Source organism: Pristiophorus japonicus, chromosome 2, assembly GCF_044704955.1.
Source record: "Pristiophorus japonicus isolate sPriJap1 chromosome 2, sPriJap1.hap1, whole genome shotgun sequence".
In the NCBI taxonomy this organism is placed as follows: Eukaryota; Metazoa; Chordata; class Chondrichthyes; family Pristiophoridae; genus Pristiophorus; species Pristiophorus japonicus.
This window is the reverse complement of record NC_091978.1, coordinates 131206690-131227665: the sequence shown is the minus strand read 5'-3', so window position 1 is coordinate 131227665 and position 20976 is coordinate 131206690. Positions and strand designations below refer to the sequence as shown.

Here is a 20976-nt window from a genome sequence, read left to right as displayed (position 1 = left end):
AGTAGAGGGGGCGGGTACCATTTAAATGAGTTTTTTTCGTGCCGGCAACCCTGCGCGTGCGCGTTGGAGCGTTCGCGCATGCGCAGTGTGAAGGAAACATTGGCACTTGGCCATTTTTGTAGTTCTTTGCAGCTGTTCATTTTTTATAATTTTTTAATAAAAGCACATTGCCCTTCCATGATCAGCACTGAGGCTTCTTACAGCAGTGAGAAGGCTGCAGGAAGCCTCAGAAGTTGAGGCAGCCGTTTCCCGACGGGCCCCGACCAACGGCAGGGGGGCCTCCCCCCCCCCGCCTTCGGGAATGGCTGCCTCAACTTCTGAGGCTTCCTGCAGCCGCCCCCTCCTCCCCCCCCCCCCCCCCGGCAGGAACGACTGCTACCGTCGGTCGGTCGGTCGGGCCCTCACTGCGTTTCCCCCCCCCCCGCGGGAACGGCTGCTGTCATCGGTCGGTCGGGCCCTCACTGCGTTTCCCCCCCCCCCCCCGCGGGAACGGCTGCTGCCGTCGGTCGGGCTCTCACTGCGTTTCCCCTCCCCGCCGGCGGGAACGGCTGCCTCAACTTGTGAGGCTTCCTGCAGCATTCTCCCTGCCTGAAGTACTTTCACACAGGTCGGAACATGGTTTATTTAATCTTTTCTTTGCTTATAAATTTTTATTCAGGTTGGAATTATTTGTATAATATTTGTATAAGTATAACTAAGGATTTATTGTAGAATTTAATGACTTCCCTCCGCCCCCCCACCACCTCATTCCGGACGCCTAATTTGTAACCTGCGCCTGATTTTTTAATGTGTAGACAAGGTTTTTTCAGGCCTACAAAAATCTTCACTTGCTCCATTCTAAGTTAGTTTGGAGTTCGTTTTCACTGTGGAAACTTTGAAATCAGGCGTCAGTGGCCGGACACGCCCCCTTTTGAAAAATAAATTCTGTTCAAAAGTGAAACTGTTCTAAATGACTAGAACTGCAGAAAACTTAAATGTGGAGAATTGCGATTTCTAAGATACTCCGTTCTCCACCAGTTGCTCCTAAAAATCAGGAGCAAATCATGTGGAAACTTGGGCCCATGGAGTCAGAGGACAAATAGCAGAATGGCTAGCAATTTGGCTGCAAAACAAAAAAGAGTAGAGGTGAATGGTAGTTACTCAACCTGACGGAAGATGGGAAGTGGTGTTCCACAAGGATCGGTACTGGGACCACTGGTCACCATTTACATAAATGATTTGGACTTGGGAATCGGAAGTACTATATCTAAATTTGTGGACAACACCAAATTGGGGAGTATAGTTATTACTGAGGAAGATTGCAACATAATACAAGAAGACATTATTAAACTTGCAGAATGGGCATGTAAGTGGCAAATTAATTTCTATACAGATAAAATGAGGTGATACATTTTGGTAGGAGGAATATTAATAATACTCCTTGAAAAATAAGAGTTTAAATGGGATAGAGGCACAGAGGGATATGGGGTATGGATTCACAAAGTACTATAAGTTGCCAGACGGGCTAGCAAAGCCATAAAAATGTGAACGTAGCACTGGGGTTTGTTTTTATGGGGTTGTTATGTTAACCTTGTAAAGAAACTTGGTTGGACCACATTTGGAGTACTGTGCACAGTTCTATTCTCCATATTGCAAAAAAGATACAGAAATTTTTTTTTACAAGGCTAATACCAGAACTAAGAGGGTACAACTCTCAGGAAAGACTGGGTAGGCTGGGTCTTTTTTTTCCACGAAAAGAGAAGACTGAGAGGTGACATGATGGAGATCTTTAAAATTGTGAAGGAGTTTGATAGGGTAGACGTAATGAGGATGTTTCCACTTGAGGGATTCCAAAACTGGGTTCATAAATACAATATAGTCACTAATAAATCCAATAAGGAATTCAGAATAAATTGGTTAGAGAGTGGTTAAAATGTGGAACTTGCTACCACAAGGATTAGTTGAGGCGATTAGCATAGATGAAGTAAAGGGGAAGCTAGATTAATACATGAGTGAGAAAGGAATCAAAGGATATGTTAATGGGGTTAGATGAAGTAGGGTGGGAGGAGCGCATGTGGAGTATAAACCAGTTGGGCCAAATGGCCTGTTTGTGTGCTCTAAAAATGTGTGTAATTCTATGGAAGCCAGTTGTTTATTGCTAAGTATCCGAACAAATATTTCCTAACATAGGTTTCAAATTAGTCTTTTTTCAATGTGACCTGCCCTCCTACTCGCCCCCTGGATCCTATGTCTACACCATGTCTTAAAGCAAACCATGCTAGTACAACAAGACCTGGATATTTGTCAGGTTATATTTGTGCCACACAAGTGCCAAGCAATGACCATTCTGAACAAGAGAAAATCCAGCCATCTCCCCATGACCTTTAATGGTATCACCATCATCAACTACCTACCATCAACATCTAAGGAGCTCACCACAAGTCTGGCGGCAAAATAAAACTGGGAGGGTGGCTCAAACGTGGCTAACAAGGGAAATCAGGGATAGTGTTAAATCCAAGAAAGAAGCATATAAATTGGCCAGAAAAAGCAGCAAACCTGAGGACTGGGAGAAATTTAGAATTCAGCAGAGAAGGACAAAGGGTTTAATTATGAGGGGGAAAATAGAGTATGAGAGTAAGCTTGCAGGGAAAATAAAAACTGACTGCAAAAGCTTCTATAGATCTGTGAAGTGAAAAAGATTAGTGAAGATAAATGTAGGTCGCTTGCAGTCAGAATCAGGAACAAAAAAATGGCAGACCAATTGAACAAATATTTTGGTTCTGGCTTCACTAAGGAAGACACAATAATCTTCCGGAAATACTAGAGGACCGAGGTCCAGCGAGAAGGAAGAACTGAAGGAAATCCTTATTAGTCAGAAAATTGTATTAGGGAAATTGATGGGATTGAAGACCAATAAATCCCCAGGGCCTGATAGTCTGCATCCCAGAGTACTTAAGGAAGTGGCCCTAGAAATAGTGGATGCATTGGTGATCATTTTCCAACATTCTATAGATTCTGGATCAGTTCTTGTGGGTTGGAGGGTAGCTAATGTAACCCCACATTTGAAAAAAGGAGGGAGAGAGAAAACATGGAATTATAGACCAGTTAGCCTGACATTGGTAGTGGGGAAAATGTTGGAATCAATTATTAAAGATGTAATAGCAGCACATTTGGACAGCAGTGACAGGATCGGTCCAAGTCAACATGGATTTATGAAAGGGAAATCATGCTTGACAAATCTTCTAGAATTTTTTGAGGATATAACTAGTAGAGTGGACAAGGTAGAACCAGTGGATGTGGTGTATTTGGACTTTCAAAAGACTTTTGACAAGGTGCCACACAAGAGATTAGTGTGCAAAATTAAAGCACATGGTATTGGGGGTAATGTATTGACGTGAATAGAGAACTGGTTGGCCGACAGGAAGCAGAGAGTAGGAATAAACGGGTCCTTTTCAGAATGGCAGGCAGTGAATAGTTGGGTACCGCACGAATCAGTGCTGGGACCCCAGCTATTAACAATATAAGTGATTTGGACGAAGGAATTGAATGTAATATCTCCAAGTTTGCAGATGACACTAAGCTGGGTGGCGGTGTGAGCTGTGAGGGGGATGCTAAGAGACTGCAGGGTGACTTGGACAAGTTGGGTGAGTGGGCAGCTGCAATATAATGTATATAAATGTGAGGTTACTCACTTTGGTGGCAAAAACACGAAGGCAGAATATTATCTGAATGGTGACCGATTAGGAAAACGGGAGGTGCAACGAGACCTGGGTGCCATGGTACATCAGTCATTGAAAGTTGGCATGCAGGTACAGCAGGCGGTGAAGAAGGCAAATGGCATGTTGACCTTCATAGCGAGAGGATTTGAGTACAGGAGCAGGGAGGTCTTACTGTAGTTGTACAGGGTGTTGAATATTGTGTACAGTTTTGGTCTCCTAATCTGAGGAAGGACATTCTTGCTGTTGAGGGAGTGCAGCGAAGGTTCACCACACTGATTCCCGGGATGGCAGGACTGACATATGAAGAAAGACTGGATCGACTAGACTTATATTCACTGGAATTCAGAAGAATGAGAGGGGATCTCATAGAAACATATAAAATTCTGACGGGATTGAACACGTTAAATGCAGGAAGAATGTTCCCGTTGTTGGGAAGTCCAGAACCAGGGGTCACAGTCTAAGGATAAGGGGTAAGCCATTTAGGACCGAGATGAGGAGAAACTTCTTCACTAAGAGAATTATGAACCTGTGGAATTCTCTACCACAGAAAGTTGTTGAAGCCAGTTTGTTAGATATATTCAAAAGGGAGTTAGATGTGGCCCTTACAGCTAAAGGGATCAAGGGGAATGGAGAGAAATCAGGAATGGGGTACTAAAGTTGCATGGTGGTGCAGGCTCGTAGGGCCGAATAGCCTACTCCTGCACCTATTTTCTATGTTTCTATGTTAAAACTTATCCATCATCTACAAGGTTCAAGTCAGGAGTGTAATGGAATACTCACCATGTGTCGTATGAGGAGAGACTGGATCGACTAGGCCTGTATTCACTAAAGTTTAGAAGAATGAGAAGGGATCTCATTGAAGCATAAAATTCTGATGAGGTTGGATAGACTGGAAGTGGGGAGAATGTTTCCCCTGGCTGGGAAGTCCAGAACAAGGTGTCACAGTCTCAGGATACGGGGTAGGAAATTTAGGACCGAGATGAGGAGACATTTTTTCACTCGGAGGGTGGTGATCCTGTGGAATTCTCTACCATAGAAGGCTGTGGAGGCCAAGTCACTGAATATATTTAAGAAGGAGATAGATAGATTTCTTGGCACAAAAGGCATCAAGGGGTATGGGAAGAAAGTGGGTATATGGTGTTGAGATAGAAGATCAGCTATGATCATGGATAATATTGAATGGCGGTGCAGGCTTGAAGGGCCGAATGGCCTACACCTCCTATTTTCTATGTTTCGATGTGCCTGGACAAGTGCAATTGGAACAATATTCAAAAAGCTTGGGACTGTCCAGGGTGGACAGTTTACTTGATTGGCACCCCAGTCATTGGGTTCAATATCTGCCGCCTTCATCACTGGCACTGCAGCAACTCACTAAGGTTACTTCAGTGATACCTCTCTACCTTGTGACCTCTACCACCGATATGGTAAGAACAGAATGTCATGGGAACATTATCACCTCCCAAGTTCCTCTCTCAATTCACACATCATCCTAACTTGGACATATATCTCTGTTTCTTAATTGTTGTTGGGTCAATATCCTGGAATCCCCTACCTAACACCATTGTGGTCATCACAAGGCGATGGCCAACAACTTGGCAACTAGGAATGGGCAATCAATGCACCCTTGAAAGATCATCAACTGGAAACTCTGGGGTCAAGTTTCGGCCTGAGTTGCCCCTGTTTTTTTGGAGCAACTGGTTTAGAATGGAGTATCTTAGAAATTGCAATTCTCGGCATTTAGTTTGCTCCAGTTCTAGTCAGTTAGAACAATTTCATTTTGGAACAGAATTTTTTTTTCAATAGGGGGCGTGTCCAGGCCATTTACGCCTGTTTTGAAAGTTTAGGCAGTGAAAACTTACTCCAAACTAACTTAGAATGGAATAAGTGCAGATTTTTGTTCGCTCAGAAAAACCTTTACAAATCAGGCGTAGGTTACAAATCAGATGTAGGGAACAAAGGGGGAAAGTAAATTCTACAAGCATTCAACAGTCTTACTTATACAAATAAAGAGCCAACCTGAATAAAAAATTATAAACAAAGCAAAGACAAAATATTCAATGTTCCTATCTGTGTGAAGCAGCAGCAGCCTTCGAGCTACGGTGCTTCAGGCAGACCTTCCTTCCATCTAGGAGACGGGCGGCGTCAGTGGCTCCGTGGCAGCCGAAGAAACAGCAAGCAGCCTTCGAGCTGCGAAGGAGGCTGAGGCCATTCGGCCGCGGGATAGGGGCGGCGGCAGTGGCGTGACAGCAGCCGAAGAAACAGCAAACAAGCAGCCTTTGAGCTGTGAGGGGGACTGAGGCCATTCGACCACAGAATAGGGGCATCGTCAGTGGCTCAACGGCAGGAAGAAACAGCAAACAAGCAGCCTTCGAGCTGCGAAGGGTCTGAGGCCATTCGGCCACGCGATAGGGGTGGCAGCAGTGGCTGGATGGCAGGAAGAAACAGCAAACAAGCAGCCTTCGAGCTGTGAGGGGGACTGAGGCCATTCGGCCATGGGATAGGGGCCATCGTCAGTGGCTGGATGGCAGCCGAAGACACAGCAAGCAAGCAGCCTTCGAGCTGTGAGGGGGACTGAGGCCATTCGGCCATGGGATAGGGGCCATCGTCAGTGGCTGGATGGCAGCCGAAGACACAGCAAGCAAGCAGCCTTCAAATCAACACATTTTGCTTCAAGTCCCTTTAAAAATGGTCGAGTGCCAATGTTTATGCGCTACTGCCGGCACGACGTCGTCTCATTTAAATTAACCCCGTCCCCCACCACTTCTAGAATCGGCGCGACTCTCTTGCTCCGCCCCCCCCCCCCCTGCTGCTCTGTGCGCGCTGCGCCAAGCTCCAAAGGACCTTCGGGTGCAAAAAAAGGGGGGCTAGGTCAGGGCTGCGCCGTTCTAGGCGCAGCCAGAAACTTCAGCCTATTAACTCTATCCAGCTGCTGCCTGATGCCTATTTCCAGCATATTTTGTAGTACAGATTTCCAGCATCTGAAGTAGTTTGCTTTTAGTTCCACAGGAGATCAAGTTGTTCTTTACCAAAATCTTAGTCATAGCATTGGGAAGCAACAAAACAAAATTAAAACCCCAATCTGACCCTCCTTTATTTCCAGTAGACATTCTAGAAATTGTTCTAATTTGTAACTTACTAAGCTTTCTTGGTGCTTAGTAATCTGATTCCTTCTGTGACCAGTGGGTACCACAGGGTATAGAATGTCTAATTGATACAAACAGCCATATTATGATTATAGTTTTTTTTAGTTAATTAGACTTTTATGTCTTAAGAATGCACCACTAATATAATTAAGAGGGGGCATTTATGGAGCTGTCTTTCATTTGGTGGCACTGGACCAACCCAGTGTAACCTTTATTAGTTTACATAGAATTGCATAGATTTTCCAGCAGAGATGCATGACATTTGGCCCAACTGATCTATGCCTGTGTTTATGCTCCACATGAGCCTCTTCCCTGGAAACATTTTCTCTATGTCTTCACGACCAAATTCCTTCTTAAATTTAAAGACCTCTACCAGGTCACTTCTAATCTTTTTTCTAGAGAAAGGAGCCCCATCCTGTTCAGTCTTTCCTGATGGGTGTACCCTTGCAGTTCGGTAAATTTACACCTTCATGTAAAGGTGTCTGCAAACTTGTTTTAGTTTGATTTTCAATTATTGCATCACTTGTGCATGTTATATCATTGCACAGAAAGTGTCCCATGCGTCTGCTAATATTTCCCTCCTCTCAGACAAATCCACAAAAATGGTTTGATGTTTTTTCGATTAAAATAGCGCCCTCTTTTATATTTTTTATACATTGACCTGGCTGATATTTATCCCTCAACTTAGCATCACTAAAACAGATTATTTGGTCATTTATCTCATTGCTGTCTGTGGGACTATGCTTTAACAATGAGCTGAGCTTTAAACTGCACAACCTATACACTACCGAGTTAATTCAAAATAGGCATCTGAAAAAAGACAGGTTAACATTTTGGGTGTAAGCCATTCGTCAGCAACTAATGGTTATTAATTAATTACTATGGACTGTTGCTGCTCAAAGAATAACTGAATGTGTTTAAATGCATCCTTCTCTTGAATTGCCTAACTCATTCAATACTGGATGCCTTTTCTGATTCAAACTAGTTTTTATGCATATATATCTTTTTGTTTACTCATTTTACCCCATCCCTGCTTACATACACAACGTGGGGATGTTTTCTTACTAGTACCGCTGCTTCTCTGTCCAAAAGATTAAAGTGTGTTCGTGCATTTTTTTTCAAATTTGCTTGGAACTATTGGGACCCTGTTGGGTCTACAAATATTCTTTCCTTATTGTTGATGATTTAGTGAGTAAATAAACTGCAAGGTGTGCTTAACCAGAAAGGTTCCTGGTCTCTGCTGTTAAATCTAATCCAGTCACATGCCCCAGTGATGTATGAAGATGTCTGGTGACAATACTCCATCCATTGTGATGACTTCTATAGTTGAATAAACATTGACATTCACTTAGTTTTTGGAGAAGTCACACATGTTTTTGTCTCTGGCTAGTCATATGATAACTTTGTACAATTTATTTGCTTTTATCATATAAAATCCAATCATTCTTGCATGCAAATAGTAATTTTATTTCTTTAAAAAAGAGCTTGCAGTAGATTTGTCACCCAGTGTTCTTGCTGAAATTGAGCTTTTTTGAATCTTGGTAATTCTGAGTGTGTAGGTACTTTCATGGTCAGAACTTGTCACAGTAGGCATTTTTTAGGCTAAGTTTTCATTAAAGCATAATGCTGCACATATGAAAGATTATAGTTTTTGCCCTTCATGTTTGGTTATATATGGATGAGAATGGATACAGAAGGATTGTAAATGTGGCAGAGGGATGGAGATAGGGAATCATGGGAAAATAGCTGAAGAAATGTCAAGATGCAGACATTGCAGAATCGACAGAAAAAAAGGGGGTTACTGAGAGTTGAGGTTAAACACGGGTCACGGGAAAGAAAAAGCAATCACAGATAGGAGAAGGTAACATAATGGTTTTCACTAATAAGGAGGGGAGAATAAAGTAATGCTTTTTACTGATAAGAGGGAAATAGGTTTTACTGATAAAGAAGAAGAATTTAATGAGGCTATAAACAAGCTGACCTCGGGGCCAGCTCTAATTAGGAGACCTCCTTGCCTGCCATTGAACATACTCTGGGTGGGGAAGAAAGGGAGTGGACAGACCAAGTGCTAATCAAATGTGTTATGTTTTGAAAATGTATAACGACTGTGCTTTTCCCGCTGTAAAGGGGCTTGTCCAGAGGAAGGTAAACAGGCTCTGATTGAGAGTGTTCCTTTGTCTTGACAAGTCCCGGCCGGAGAATCTTCAATAAAGGTCTTTTACAGAAAAGGCAAGAAGGTGTTCGCGTCAGTGTATTCGCTGAAACAGATTGAGGGAAAAAGAATCCATATTAACATGGAGAGAACATTGAGAGTTGTGTAACAGTAACGCAAATTACCAGTGATAGTGGTATTGGGAGCAAATTGAGCTGATGAATTCAGATCATCGCAATCTCCCAATGTTATCCAGTGACTAGCTGAACCCCACAGAAAGGACGATCCCAGGTTTGAGGCCCAGTTTCTGCTGTTAGCCAGGGCTGCTGCAGTTGGTCTTGGCACCAGTGGATAAGGGAAAGGAATAGCAGCTATGGTTCCCACTCCTGATTACTAAACAGTGATCTCTTTTAAATGTGCAAGTTAGCAGATGCCATATGAAGACAGGGTAAGGCTCAGCTATTATGCCCCCCACCCTCCGTTGAATAGGGTAGTGACATTCACTGTGTGAAGAATGGCTACTTGGGCAGCTACCAGAGGGCCACTGCCAACCATGAAGCCCTATCACAGCAAGGAGTCAATACCTTCAGGAGAAAAGGGAAAAACCTGATGAGAGAAACATACCGTGCAAGAAGTGTCATGGCACAACATTAAGTATAGTTTAATTACAATTTTTCCTGTGGCATTTTAATATCAGTATGCTAAATAAACTAGCTGACAATACTGAAAAAGGAGTCTAAATATACAATGTGACATATATATTCCAGAAAGGTTACTATGTATCCGTTCTAATTTTAAAACACTTTATTTCAGGCCCAAATAAAGACAATATTCGAGCAGGATGCAAGAAATGTGGCTATCGTAAGTATCGAACATTAGAAATTCTTAGACATCACTATTCCCAGAGAGAGGACTCTTTGCTATCTACGTTCTTCTGACCAACAGTAATAATCCACTGTTTCACCATCTCTGTGTTTAAGTTATTCTGATATTATTTTACTTTGCTTTTTATTGAAAATAATCATTTTCTATTGATTGTAACAATCACAAGCAAAGGTTTGCTGTTTATGAAAAACAATTAACGCTCTCGTTCTCTACAATTATAAATATATATTCATAGCATCATGGAATGGTTACAGCACAGGAGGAGGCCATTTGGCCCATCAAGCCCGTGCCAGCTCTCTACAAGAGCACGTCAGCTAGTCCTACTCCCCTGCCCAGTCCTGCAAATTTTATACCTTCGGTACTTATCCAATTCCCTTTTGAAAGCTACGATTGATTCTGCCTCCATTACCCTTTCCTGTGTCAGGTGTGGCTCAATGGATACCACACTTGTCTCTGAGTCAGAAGGTTGTGGATTCAAGTCCCACTCCAGGGACTTGAACACACAAATCTAGGCTAACTAAACTGGTAGCAATGCAGTGGAGGAGGATTTCCTGGAATGTATTAGGAATGGTTTTCTAGACCAATGTGTAGAAGAACCAACTAGAGGACTGGCCATCCTAGAGTGGGTGATGTGTAATGAGAAGAAACTAATTAGCAATCTTGTTGTGCGAGGGGAAAAATGACCATAATATGGTAGAATTCTTTATTAAGATGGAGAGCGACACAGTTAATTCAGAGACTAGGGTCCTGAAGTTAAGGAAAGATAACTTCGATGGTATGAGACGTGAATTGGCTAGAACAGACTGGTAGGTGATACTTAAAGGGTTGATGGTGGGTAGGCAATGGCAAACATTTAAAGATCACATGGATAAACTTCAACAATTGTACATCCCTGACTGGAGTAAAAATAAAACGGGAAAGGTGGCTCAACTGTGGCTAACAAGGGAAATAAGGATAGTGTTAAATCCAAGGAAGAGGCATATAAATTGGCCAGAAAAAGCAGGAAACCTGAGGACTGGGAGCATTTTATAATACAGCAGAGGAGGACAAAGGGTTTAATTCGGAGGGTGAAAATAAAGTATGAGGAAGCTTGCTGGGAACATAAAAACTGACTGCAAAAACTTCTATAGATATGTGAAGAGAAAAAGATTAGTGAAGACAAACGTAGGTCCCTTGCAGTCAGATACAGGTGAATTTATAATGGGGAACAAAGAAATGGCGGACCAGTTAAACAAATCCTTCGTGAAGACAGAACCGAAATAAGACACAAATAACCTTCTGAAATACTAGGGGACCGAGGGTCTAGTGAGAAGGAGGAACTGAAGGAAATCTTTATTAAGCGGGAAATTGTGTTTGTGAAATTGATGGGATTGAAAGCCGATAAATCCCTGATGCCTGATGGTCTACATCCCAGAGTACTTAAGGAAGTAGCCCTAGAAATAGTGGATGCATTGGTGGTCATTTTCCAACAATCCATCGACTCTGGATCAGTTCCTATGGACTGGAGGGTAGCTAATGTAACACCACTTTTGAAGAAGGGAGGGAGAGAGAAAACTGGTAATTATAGACCAGTTAGCCTGATATTGATAGTGGGGAAAATGTTGGAATCAATTATTAAAGATGAAATAGCAGCACATTTGGAAAGCAGTGACGGGATCGGTCCAAGTCAGCATAGATTTATGAAGGGGAAATCCTGCTTGATAAATCTTCTTGAATTTTTTGAGGATGTAACTAGTAGAGTGGACAAGGGAGAACCAGTGGATGTGTATTTGGACTTTCAAAAGGCTTTTGACAAGGTCCCACACAAGAGATGTGCAAAATGAAAGCACATGGTATTGGGGGTAGTGTACTGACGTGGATAGAGAACTGGTTGGCAGACAGGAAGCAGAGAGTCGGGATAAACTGGTCTTTTTCAGAATGGCAGGCAGTGACTAGTGGGGTGCCGCAGGGCTCAGTGCTGGGACCCCAGCTATTTACAATATACATTAATGATTTGGATGAGGGAATTGAGTGTAACATCTCCAAGTTTGCAGATGACACTAAGCTGGGTGGTGGTGTGTGCTGTGAAGAAGATGCTAAAAGGCTGCAGGGTGACTTGGACAGGTTTGGTGAGTGGGCAAACGTGTGGCAGATGCAGTGTAAAGTGGATAAATGTGAGGTTATCCACTTTGGTGGCAAAAACACGAAGGCAGAAATATTATCTGAATGGCGGCAGATTAGGAAAAGGGGAGGTGCAAAGAGAACTGGGTGTCATGGTACATCAGTCATTGAAAGCTGGCACAAAGTTACAGCAGGTGTGAAGAAGGCAAATGGTATGTTGGCCTTCATAACTAGGGGATTTGAGAATAGGAGCAGGGAGATCTTTCTGCAGTTGTACAGGGCCTTAGTGAGGCCTCACCTGGAATATTATTAGTTTTGGTCTCTTAATTTGAGGAAGGACCTTCTTGCTATTGAGGGAGTGCAGCGAAGGTTCACCAGACTGATTCCCGGGATGGCAGGACTGACATATGAGGAGAGACTGGATCGACTGTGCCTGTATTCACTGGAGTTAGAAGGATGAGAGGGGATCTCATAGAAACACATAAAATTCTGACGGGACTGGAGAGGGGAGAGGTGAGATGCAGGAAGAATGTTTCCGGTGTTGGGGAAGTCAACAGGGGACATAATCTAAGGATAAGGGGTAAGCCATTTAGGACTGAGATGAGGAGAAACTTCTTCACTCAGAGTTGTTAATGTGTGGAATTCCCTACCGCAGAGTGTTGTTGATGCCAATTCATTGGATATATTAAAGGGGGAATTAGATTTGGCTCTTACGGCTAAAGGGATCATGGAGAGAAAGCGGGAAAGGGGTACTGAGGTGAATGATCAGCCATGATCTTATTGAATGGTGGTGCAGGCTCGAATGGCCTACTCCTGCTCCTATTTTCTATGTTTCTATGTTCCTCTGACACTCGGGTGCAGTGCTGAGGGAGTGCTGCACTGTTGGAGGTGCCATCTTTCAGATGAGACGTTAAACTGAGGCCCCGTCTGCTCTCTCAAGTGGACATAAAAGATCCCATGGCACTATTTCGAAGAAAAGAGAAGTGAAGTTATCCCTGGTGTCCTGGCCAATATTTATCCCTCAATCAAGGTAACAAAAAGAGATTATCTGGTCATTATCACATTGCTGTTTGTGGGAGCTTGCCGTGCGCAAATTGGCTGCTGCATTTCCTACATTACAACAGTGACTACAATCCAAAAGTACTTTATTGGCTGTAAAGTGCTTTGAGGCATCTGGGGTAGTTGTGAAAGGCGCTATATAAATGCATGTCTTCATCTCTGGAATCATTCTGGTAAATCGTTTCTGCACCGTTTTTAAGGCCTTCACATCCTTCCTAAAGTGCGGTACGCAGAATTGGACACAATACTCCATTTGAGGTCAAACCAGTGTTTTATGCAGGCTCATCATAACTTCCTTGCTTTTGTACTCTCTGCACTCTTTTTTTTAAACTGCTTTCTCAACCTGCCCTGCCACTTTCAATGATTTGTGCACATATACCCCCAGGTCTCTCTGTTCATGCACCCCCTTTTAGAATTGTATACTTTAGTTTATATTGCCTCTCCTCATTCTTCCTACCAAAATGTATCACTTCACACTTTTCTGCGTTCAATTTCATCTGCTATGTGTCTACCCATTTCCCCAGCCTGTCTGTCTTGAAGTCTATCACTATCCTTCTCACTGTTCACTATACTTTCAAGTTTTGTGTGTTCTACAAATTTTAAAATTGTACCCTGTATTCTCAAATCCAAGTCATTAATATACATCAAGAAAAGCAGTGGCCCTAGTACAGACCCTCGAGGAACACCACTGTATACCTTCCTCGAGTCCGGAAAAAAAACGTTCACAACTACTCTCTGCTTCCTGTCACTTAGCCAAATTTGTATCCATGCTGCCACTGTCCCTTTTATTCCATGGACTCTAACTTTGCTGGCAAGCCAATTATGTGGCACTTTGTCAAATGCCTTTTGGAAATCCATATACACCATGTCAACCACATTGCCCTCATCAACCCCTCTCTGTTACCTCATCAAAAAACATGATCAAGTTATTTAAACATCATTTGCCTTTAACAAATCCATGCTGGCTTTCATTAATTAATCCATATTTGTCCGAGTGACTGTTAACTTTGTCCCTGATTATCGTTTCTAAAAGCTTCCCCACTACTGAAGTTAAACTGACTGTCCTGTAGTTACTGGGTTTATCCTTGCACCCTTTTTTTTAAAAAGGTGTAACAATTGCAATTTCCCAGTCCTCTGGCACCACCCCTGCATCTAAGGAGGATTGGAAGATTATGGCCGGTACCTCTGCGATGTCCTCCTTAACCTCCCTCAGCAGTAAGCAGTATGTAGAGTTGTCAGCCGCCATGCGGGGGCTGCCCATCTTTTACCAAGAACTCATCCGGGTCTGGAACAGAGTCACCACCAAGCATAGTTCTCCCCCGTCTGGAATGGCGGCTGTCCTTCGGGAGCCGCTGCTCAGGAATCCGTATCTCCACGACCGCAGTTTTAGGTGGCAGGTGGATGAGAGGGCTATGTTTGGCAAGGTGACCAGGATCAAGGACCTGCTCGATAGCAGAGGAGCGGGCTGGATGGCGCCAGAGGAGCTGGCACGGCACCTATCCTGGGCCAACGTCCGACGCGCGGCCAATGCGATCGAATTGCTAAAAACAGCACTGGGCCCTGACTCCATTAGGTGTGTCGAGGAGGCTCAAGCATGTGGAGCGCTCCCGTCCGAACTAACCCCCGTCTGGACGGAATTCCTCATTGGCATCAAGCCCCGAAACCTCACTCAAGCGCCAACGCCTCACAACTTGGGCCTCCTCCGGGAAATCCCCTCCATGCCTTTTAGTTCTGCGTGGAGGGGATTCCTGTACGGGCTGCTCTTGCACACTCTCCACCTCGCCATCCTCGCCTGCTGTCCGGACACACCACGGTACACCACGGTGCACCATCTTGCCGTCCGGAGGAGGCAGAGGTCCCCAATGGAGTGCTCTCTACATGGGAGTCCTCCCTTTATTTATTGGAGACTAGGCCTGGAGGGTGTTGCACGGAGTAGTCCCATGCAATAAGTTTTTAAGTCCGTTCACGGGCTCCCAGGCCGCCTGTAATTTCTGCGTTCTACAGGAGTCCATGTTCCATGTTTATGTAGCGTTTGTGAGGTTGCAGCCCCTATTCCATTATTTGAAGAGGCTGCTCCTTTAATTCTGGTTGCACTTCAGTCCCACACTCCTGATCTTTGGGCACCCTGTGTGGAGGGGAGCGGGCAAGTCGGAAGGCCTCCTCGTAGGACTGCTCCTGGACATGGCCAAGGTGGTCCAGGCAGCGGGCGGTCAAGGGGGTCGTTCATCCCGACTGCCTGCGCCTCTCTCCCGTGGTTACATCCAAGCCAGAGTGTCCCTGGAGATGGAGCACGCAGTGTCCACCGGTATGCTCACGGCCTTCCGCGAGAGGTGGGCGCCGGAGGGACTGGAGTGCATCATCACCCCCGGCAACGTAATTATAATTTGAACTAAGCAATGTCTAAAGTTTAATTTGTTTAAGTTTTTTGGTTTTAGTGCCCCTCCCCTCCCCTCCCCTCCCCCCCCCCTTTTTTAATCAGGGGGCATTTGATTTAATGATTTATTGTTTTACAGATGCAACACAATAGTTGTAGATTTGTCATAGCTTAGTTTAGCATTTGTGTAAATCCACCTTGTTGGGCTTTATTTTTAAGCACAAGTTATATTTCCACAAACATGCCAAATTTCAAGCATTGCAGTTGTAAGCACTGCTCAACCAGGCAGCCCAAGACTAAATACCCAATACTGACTGTGTTTGTACTTGAGTTGTATTTAGATAATGTTGCATGGAGACATATTTTATACAGGTAATATAATATAATATATATCATGAGTATTTGGCATAACTTTTATTAAAGTAGATTTGTAACCTTAACTGCAGCAAATTATGGCAGGAATTGAGCGTTAAAATACAACTAGTCAATTTACAGCAAAACTTGTATGAATGCTTTAGTAAAAGACATTGTCAATAAAGATATTGATTGTGAATAAAATGGACATTTTCTCTGCTATACCCAAAAGCAACATTTTCTTTCGATAAAACTACCTATAGTACAGCTTTAAAAAAAATCATTTACATTGAATGTTTTACTTCTGGAATTATTAGCCTCTTTAAAAAATGTCCAGAATGCAATTTGGTCCAACTTAATTAACTTTTCAGATGTATTTACACTCCCTCCCTAAACCCCTTTGTCTTGCTACACCTCAGTGCCCCTCAAGAATCTCCTTTAAAACCTAATTCTTCAACAGCACCTTCAACCATCTCCCCTAAACTCCTTCAAACCTTCCTACTCTGGTCCAATCCCTATTGTTACGAAGGTTTTGTTATGTTTAAGGTGCTATTTAAATGCAGGTTGTTCGTCATTTAGTCATAGGGAGAGGAGGGGCAAGGTGGAGGAATGAGGAAAGGAAAGTAGTAGAGAAGGGACAGAAGGAAAAAGGAGGGATGCGACAAAGGGAGAGGAGGAGAGGAGGGAGAGGGAAGGGAAGGGAAGGGGCGAGGGAGGGACTTTTTATCTCTACCTGAGAGGACACATGGGGCCTCGGTATCATAGAATCTTACAGCTCAGAAAGAGGCCATTTGGCCTTCACACCTGTGCCGGCTCTTTGAAAGAGCTATCCAATTAAGTCCCATGCCCCAGCTTTTTCCTCATAACGCTGCAAATTAGTCCTCTTCAAGTACATGTCCAATTTCCTTTTGAATTTTCCTACAGAATCTAATTCCACCACCCTTTCAGGTAGTGCATTCCAAATCTTAACAACCCTCTGTGATATTTCTCCTCCTTTTCCCTCTAGTACTTTTGCCAATTATTTTAAATCTATGACCTCTGGTTGCCGACCCACTTGCCAGAGGAAATAGTTTCTCCCTACTTGCTCTGTCAAAACCCCTCAAAATTTGAATACCTCTATTGGGTCTTCCCTTAATCTTCTCCGCTTTACGAGTTGCTGCAGTGCATCCTGTAGATAGTATACACAGTAGTTATGGTGTGCTGGTGGTGGAGCAGGTGGATGTTTAGGCTAGTGGATCAGGTGCCATTCAAGCAGACTGCTTTGTCCTGGATGATGAGCTTTTTGAGTATTGCAGCTGGATCCATCCAGGCAAGTGGAAAGTATACCATTTCACTCCTGGCTTTGACCTTTTAGTGGTGGAAATAATTTGGGGAGTCGGGAGGTGAGCCACTTGGCGCAATATAACCAGCCTCTGACCTGCTTTCGTAGCCACGGCATTTATGTGGCTGGTACTGTTGAGTTTAAGTTACTGGTGACTCCAGGATATTGATGATGGGAAACTTGGTAATGGTAATGCTGGGTGTTGCAGACTCTTGTTGGACATGGTCCTGACACTTGTGTGGCGCAAATGTTACTTGCCACTTAACAGCCTTGCCTGGATGTTGTTCAAGCTTTGCTGCATGTGGGCATGTACTGCTTCATTATCTGACGAATTGCGAATGCAGCGGAACACTGCCAGTGGTTTCCAGACACCAATTTAGTTATATGATAAACTCTTGTTGTGATTCCAGCTGGCCATCTGACCTTTGAATGTCGAAATTTTGTCCGTGTGGACCCTCAAAAAGATATTGTTCTGGATGTCAGTAGTACCAGCAGTGAGGACACCGAGGAGGAAGAGGAGCTTCAACAGCTGCAGGATATTATTAGCAAGAAAGGTATATTTCACTTCATAATGCGAGTAAAAAATCTGATTTGTAGTTTACCCATGTTTTTTAATTCAATCTCAGTATGTGTGTCTCACTAGCATGGCCGACATTTATTGCCCTTCTATAGTTGCCCTGGTGGTGGTTTAATACAACAGAATGGCTTGCTTGACCACTTCAGAGGGCTGTTAAATCATGTTGGTGTGAGCTGGAGTCACACATAGGCCAGACTGGTTAAGGACAGCAGGTTTCCATCCCTAAAGGACATTGGTGAACCAGTATCAGAAGTCCTGTTAATATAATTTGAGAAGCAAGAGGTACTATTGCTTGTAAGAAAATGTGCTTGTGTAGAAAAGCCAAGAGGGTCTGCAAAATGTAACTATTAATGTACTTTCAAGAAAATAACATGAAGTGAAAGTCAGATTAATGAAAATGAACTCAAAGAATATTAATTGAATACTAGAAAGTTTTACACCAATAAGGAATGATCATTCATGTAACCAGCAAAATCTGGATTGTCAGAAGATTGTACATTATCATGAGAAGAGAAGGAAATCTTGGTGAACCAAGTTTTAATGAGTTACCCAAGGGAGCAGGGTATGAAATAAATTTAGGGCCTTTGAAACAGGACAATTACTTAATGATAGAAATAGCAGAATTTGAATTAAAATGTTCTGAATAAGCAGGACATTCAAATCTGTTTTAACATTTTGATTTAAACCTAGAACTTTAAAACTGTAGTTAACAGAAGTTGTCTGCCAGTGGCAGTTAACTGTCAGTCAGCTGTAAGTATTTGTCTTGAATAAGTGTCAATCACAGAGACTAGGGGGGGCTGAGTCAACACTTGTAAATTGGGTGTAGCTCTTCAGTTTTTCAGAGCACAGCGTGGTCTGCACAGAGCGATCTTAGAGAGTGGACTTAAACAGAGTGATTTATTTGAAATTTGGAAAGCGTGAGAATTCAGGGAAGAAACGGGGGCAGTGAATGGGCGGAGTATAAATTGAGCGGGAGGCCCAAATACAGCGCAGACTGGAGCAGTGACGGCAGCGAGCAGGTGGAGAGCTGATAGCAACTCAACACAGGAGCGACGTCAGAAACCAAAAATGACGTCTGCACAAGGGAAGGAGCTGATTGGTGAGTTGGCGGTGAGTGGGGTTTTTTTGCCTTAGTGTTAAGTTTATTTCATAGTTTAGTTTATAGTCAATTAACTAGAGGCATGGCAGGGCAACTAAGTCCCGTGGTGTGCACATCCTGTGGTATGTAGGAAGTCCTGAACACTTCGCGTAGCCAGAACAACCATGTGTGTAGGAGGTGTCTCCAGCTGCAGCAACTTGAGCTCCGCGTTTTGGAGCTTGAGCAGCAGCTGGAGTCATTGCGGTGCATTGGTGAGACTGAGAATTTCGTGTGTCGGGGTTTTTCCTTCTTCTGTTGCTTGTGACCTGGCGCAACCTTCAGACTATGGTGATTTGAGTTGTTATCACCAGTGGACCCCTTTTCTGCTTATACCCAATTACAGCTGAGTGATATATTTGATACCACCAATAGGTCCGAGGCTGCTTATACCCAATTACAGCTTAGCGATATGTTTGATACCACTAATATGTCTGAGGCTGCTTATACCCAATCGCAACCTTGACGTTTTGAGGCGTCCTGCACCCCTATCTGGTTCTGACCTCAGAATTTAGGTGGATAATGAGCTTCCCACAATAAAACACTGAGATGCAAAAGGCAAGAAATGTTCCTGGAAAAGTCAGGTAAGTCCTACTTTATTAAAACCCAGGTGAGCATTTAAACAAGGTTAAGTTGCTAAAGACAACACAAAACTAATACACACATAATAAAATTGGTGCGAGCCCCCAAAGTGTGGACCAAGTGAAATACAAGGTCGACGCACTGGCTTGTTGAACCACTCTGAACTAAGGAAAAAAGAAGGTTTATGGGGGGAACGGACACAACAGAATTCTACACACTCTATCACCCACCCCATCCTTTACACCTAACTAGCCTAAGCTGACAGTTGGGAGAAGACTCCAGGGTGATACTCACAGTTTCCTTTGACGGGTATAGTGGGTCCCACCTTAAATCGGATTTGCTCCAGTTATCCTCGGAGGTTGTATGGGCTCGCAGTTGTGTTTCTTTTTGGCCGGGTGAGTTGTCGGTGTGGACTGGGGTGAATGTTGCCTCCCTCAGTCGTCGGTTGTCCAGTCGGTGGGCCTCGGAGCGCGGTCCTGGTGTGCGGCTCGGTTGCTTAGGGCAAGGTTGGGCCCCCCTTTTTCTCTTCCTTGGTTTTCGGTCGCTGGTTCAGCACACGGATGGAGTCTAGGTCTGCTGGTGGCAGTTGTCTTTGGCCGCTCCGAAGTTCTTTAGCCTGGGTCGTTCTTTTGCAAGGCTGAGTCCCTCTTTTTTTTAATTTCAAAATATACTTTATTCATATAAAAATTTGTACAGTACATTCAAAAGCAGTTCAGTACATTTAGCTGCGGTCAGCAATCCCATACACTACATTTGGGTGCTGACGGCAGTTTCGTTCGATACATTTCCTTGCTTTTCATTTCAAGTACAATTCGGTACACATTGTAGTACATTCGACAAATTATATTACATGTGTCACTATACAGTACACGGAAAGGGTGACGGTATATTTACATTTTTTTCTTTACAACGTGCATTACGAAACAGGCCTTGCATTGTACATGGCACTTGGACCTGGGAAAACCACCTTTTTTTTTTTATTTCAAAATATACTTTATTCATATAAAAATTTGTACAGTACATTCAAAAGCAGTTCAGTACATTTAGCTGCGGTCAGCAATCCCATACACTGAGTCCCTCTCTCTTCCTTCGAGGTGTCGTCCGGTCCCCTTGTCTGTGTTTTTCAAGTGCTGCCAGCTCTCTCTTTTATACCCGGTTCAGTTCCGGCCTTTTTCGCGCCCAAACTGAATCAGTGTCTCATTGAGTCGAGGTGGGGATGAGGTGTTAAGCATTGTTTCTTGTGCACCTCGGTGCCTGATAGTCTAGCTGGCTATTGTGTCAGGGTTGGGGTGCACAGAGTTGTTGGCCTTTCCAATTGTCTTTATGTACATGTAATGGGCTGGTGATGGGCCTTTCTCCTTGATTAGCTCCAGGTAAGCTGTCCTTTACAAAATTGGCCAGGTATTCCCTATTGGTAGAGGACTTCCCTGCTTCTGGCCCGGCTCGATTCACTGATTGGCCGGCCCAGGATGCACTTTCCTGGAATTGGCTGGCTTCTCAGCCTGCCTGTGGCCCCCGACTTCACATAGTGTCTGGCCACAGACATCCTTCCCAGCCTGCTTTCTTCCTGCGGCTTGCCTTGGCCAAAGTTCGATT

The 20976-nt window shown here is 43.8% G+C and overlaps 1 protein-coding gene across 1 annotated transcript in view; it reads left to right on the top strand.

The window, feature by feature from the left end:
- srek1ip1 (SREK1-interacting protein 1) overlaps positions 1 to 20976 on the top strand; it is a 57390-nt gene that overhangs the window by 3144 nt on the left and 33270 nt on the right. Inside the window, exons 2-3 of the mRNA XM_070869365.1 lie at positions 9807 to 9854; positions 17497 to 17640. Of these exons, the coding sequence (XP_070725466.1) occupies positions 9807 to 9854; positions 17497 to 17640 (192 nt within the window). The remainder of the gene's footprint in view (positions 1 to 9806; positions 9855 to 17496; positions 17641 to 20976) is intronic.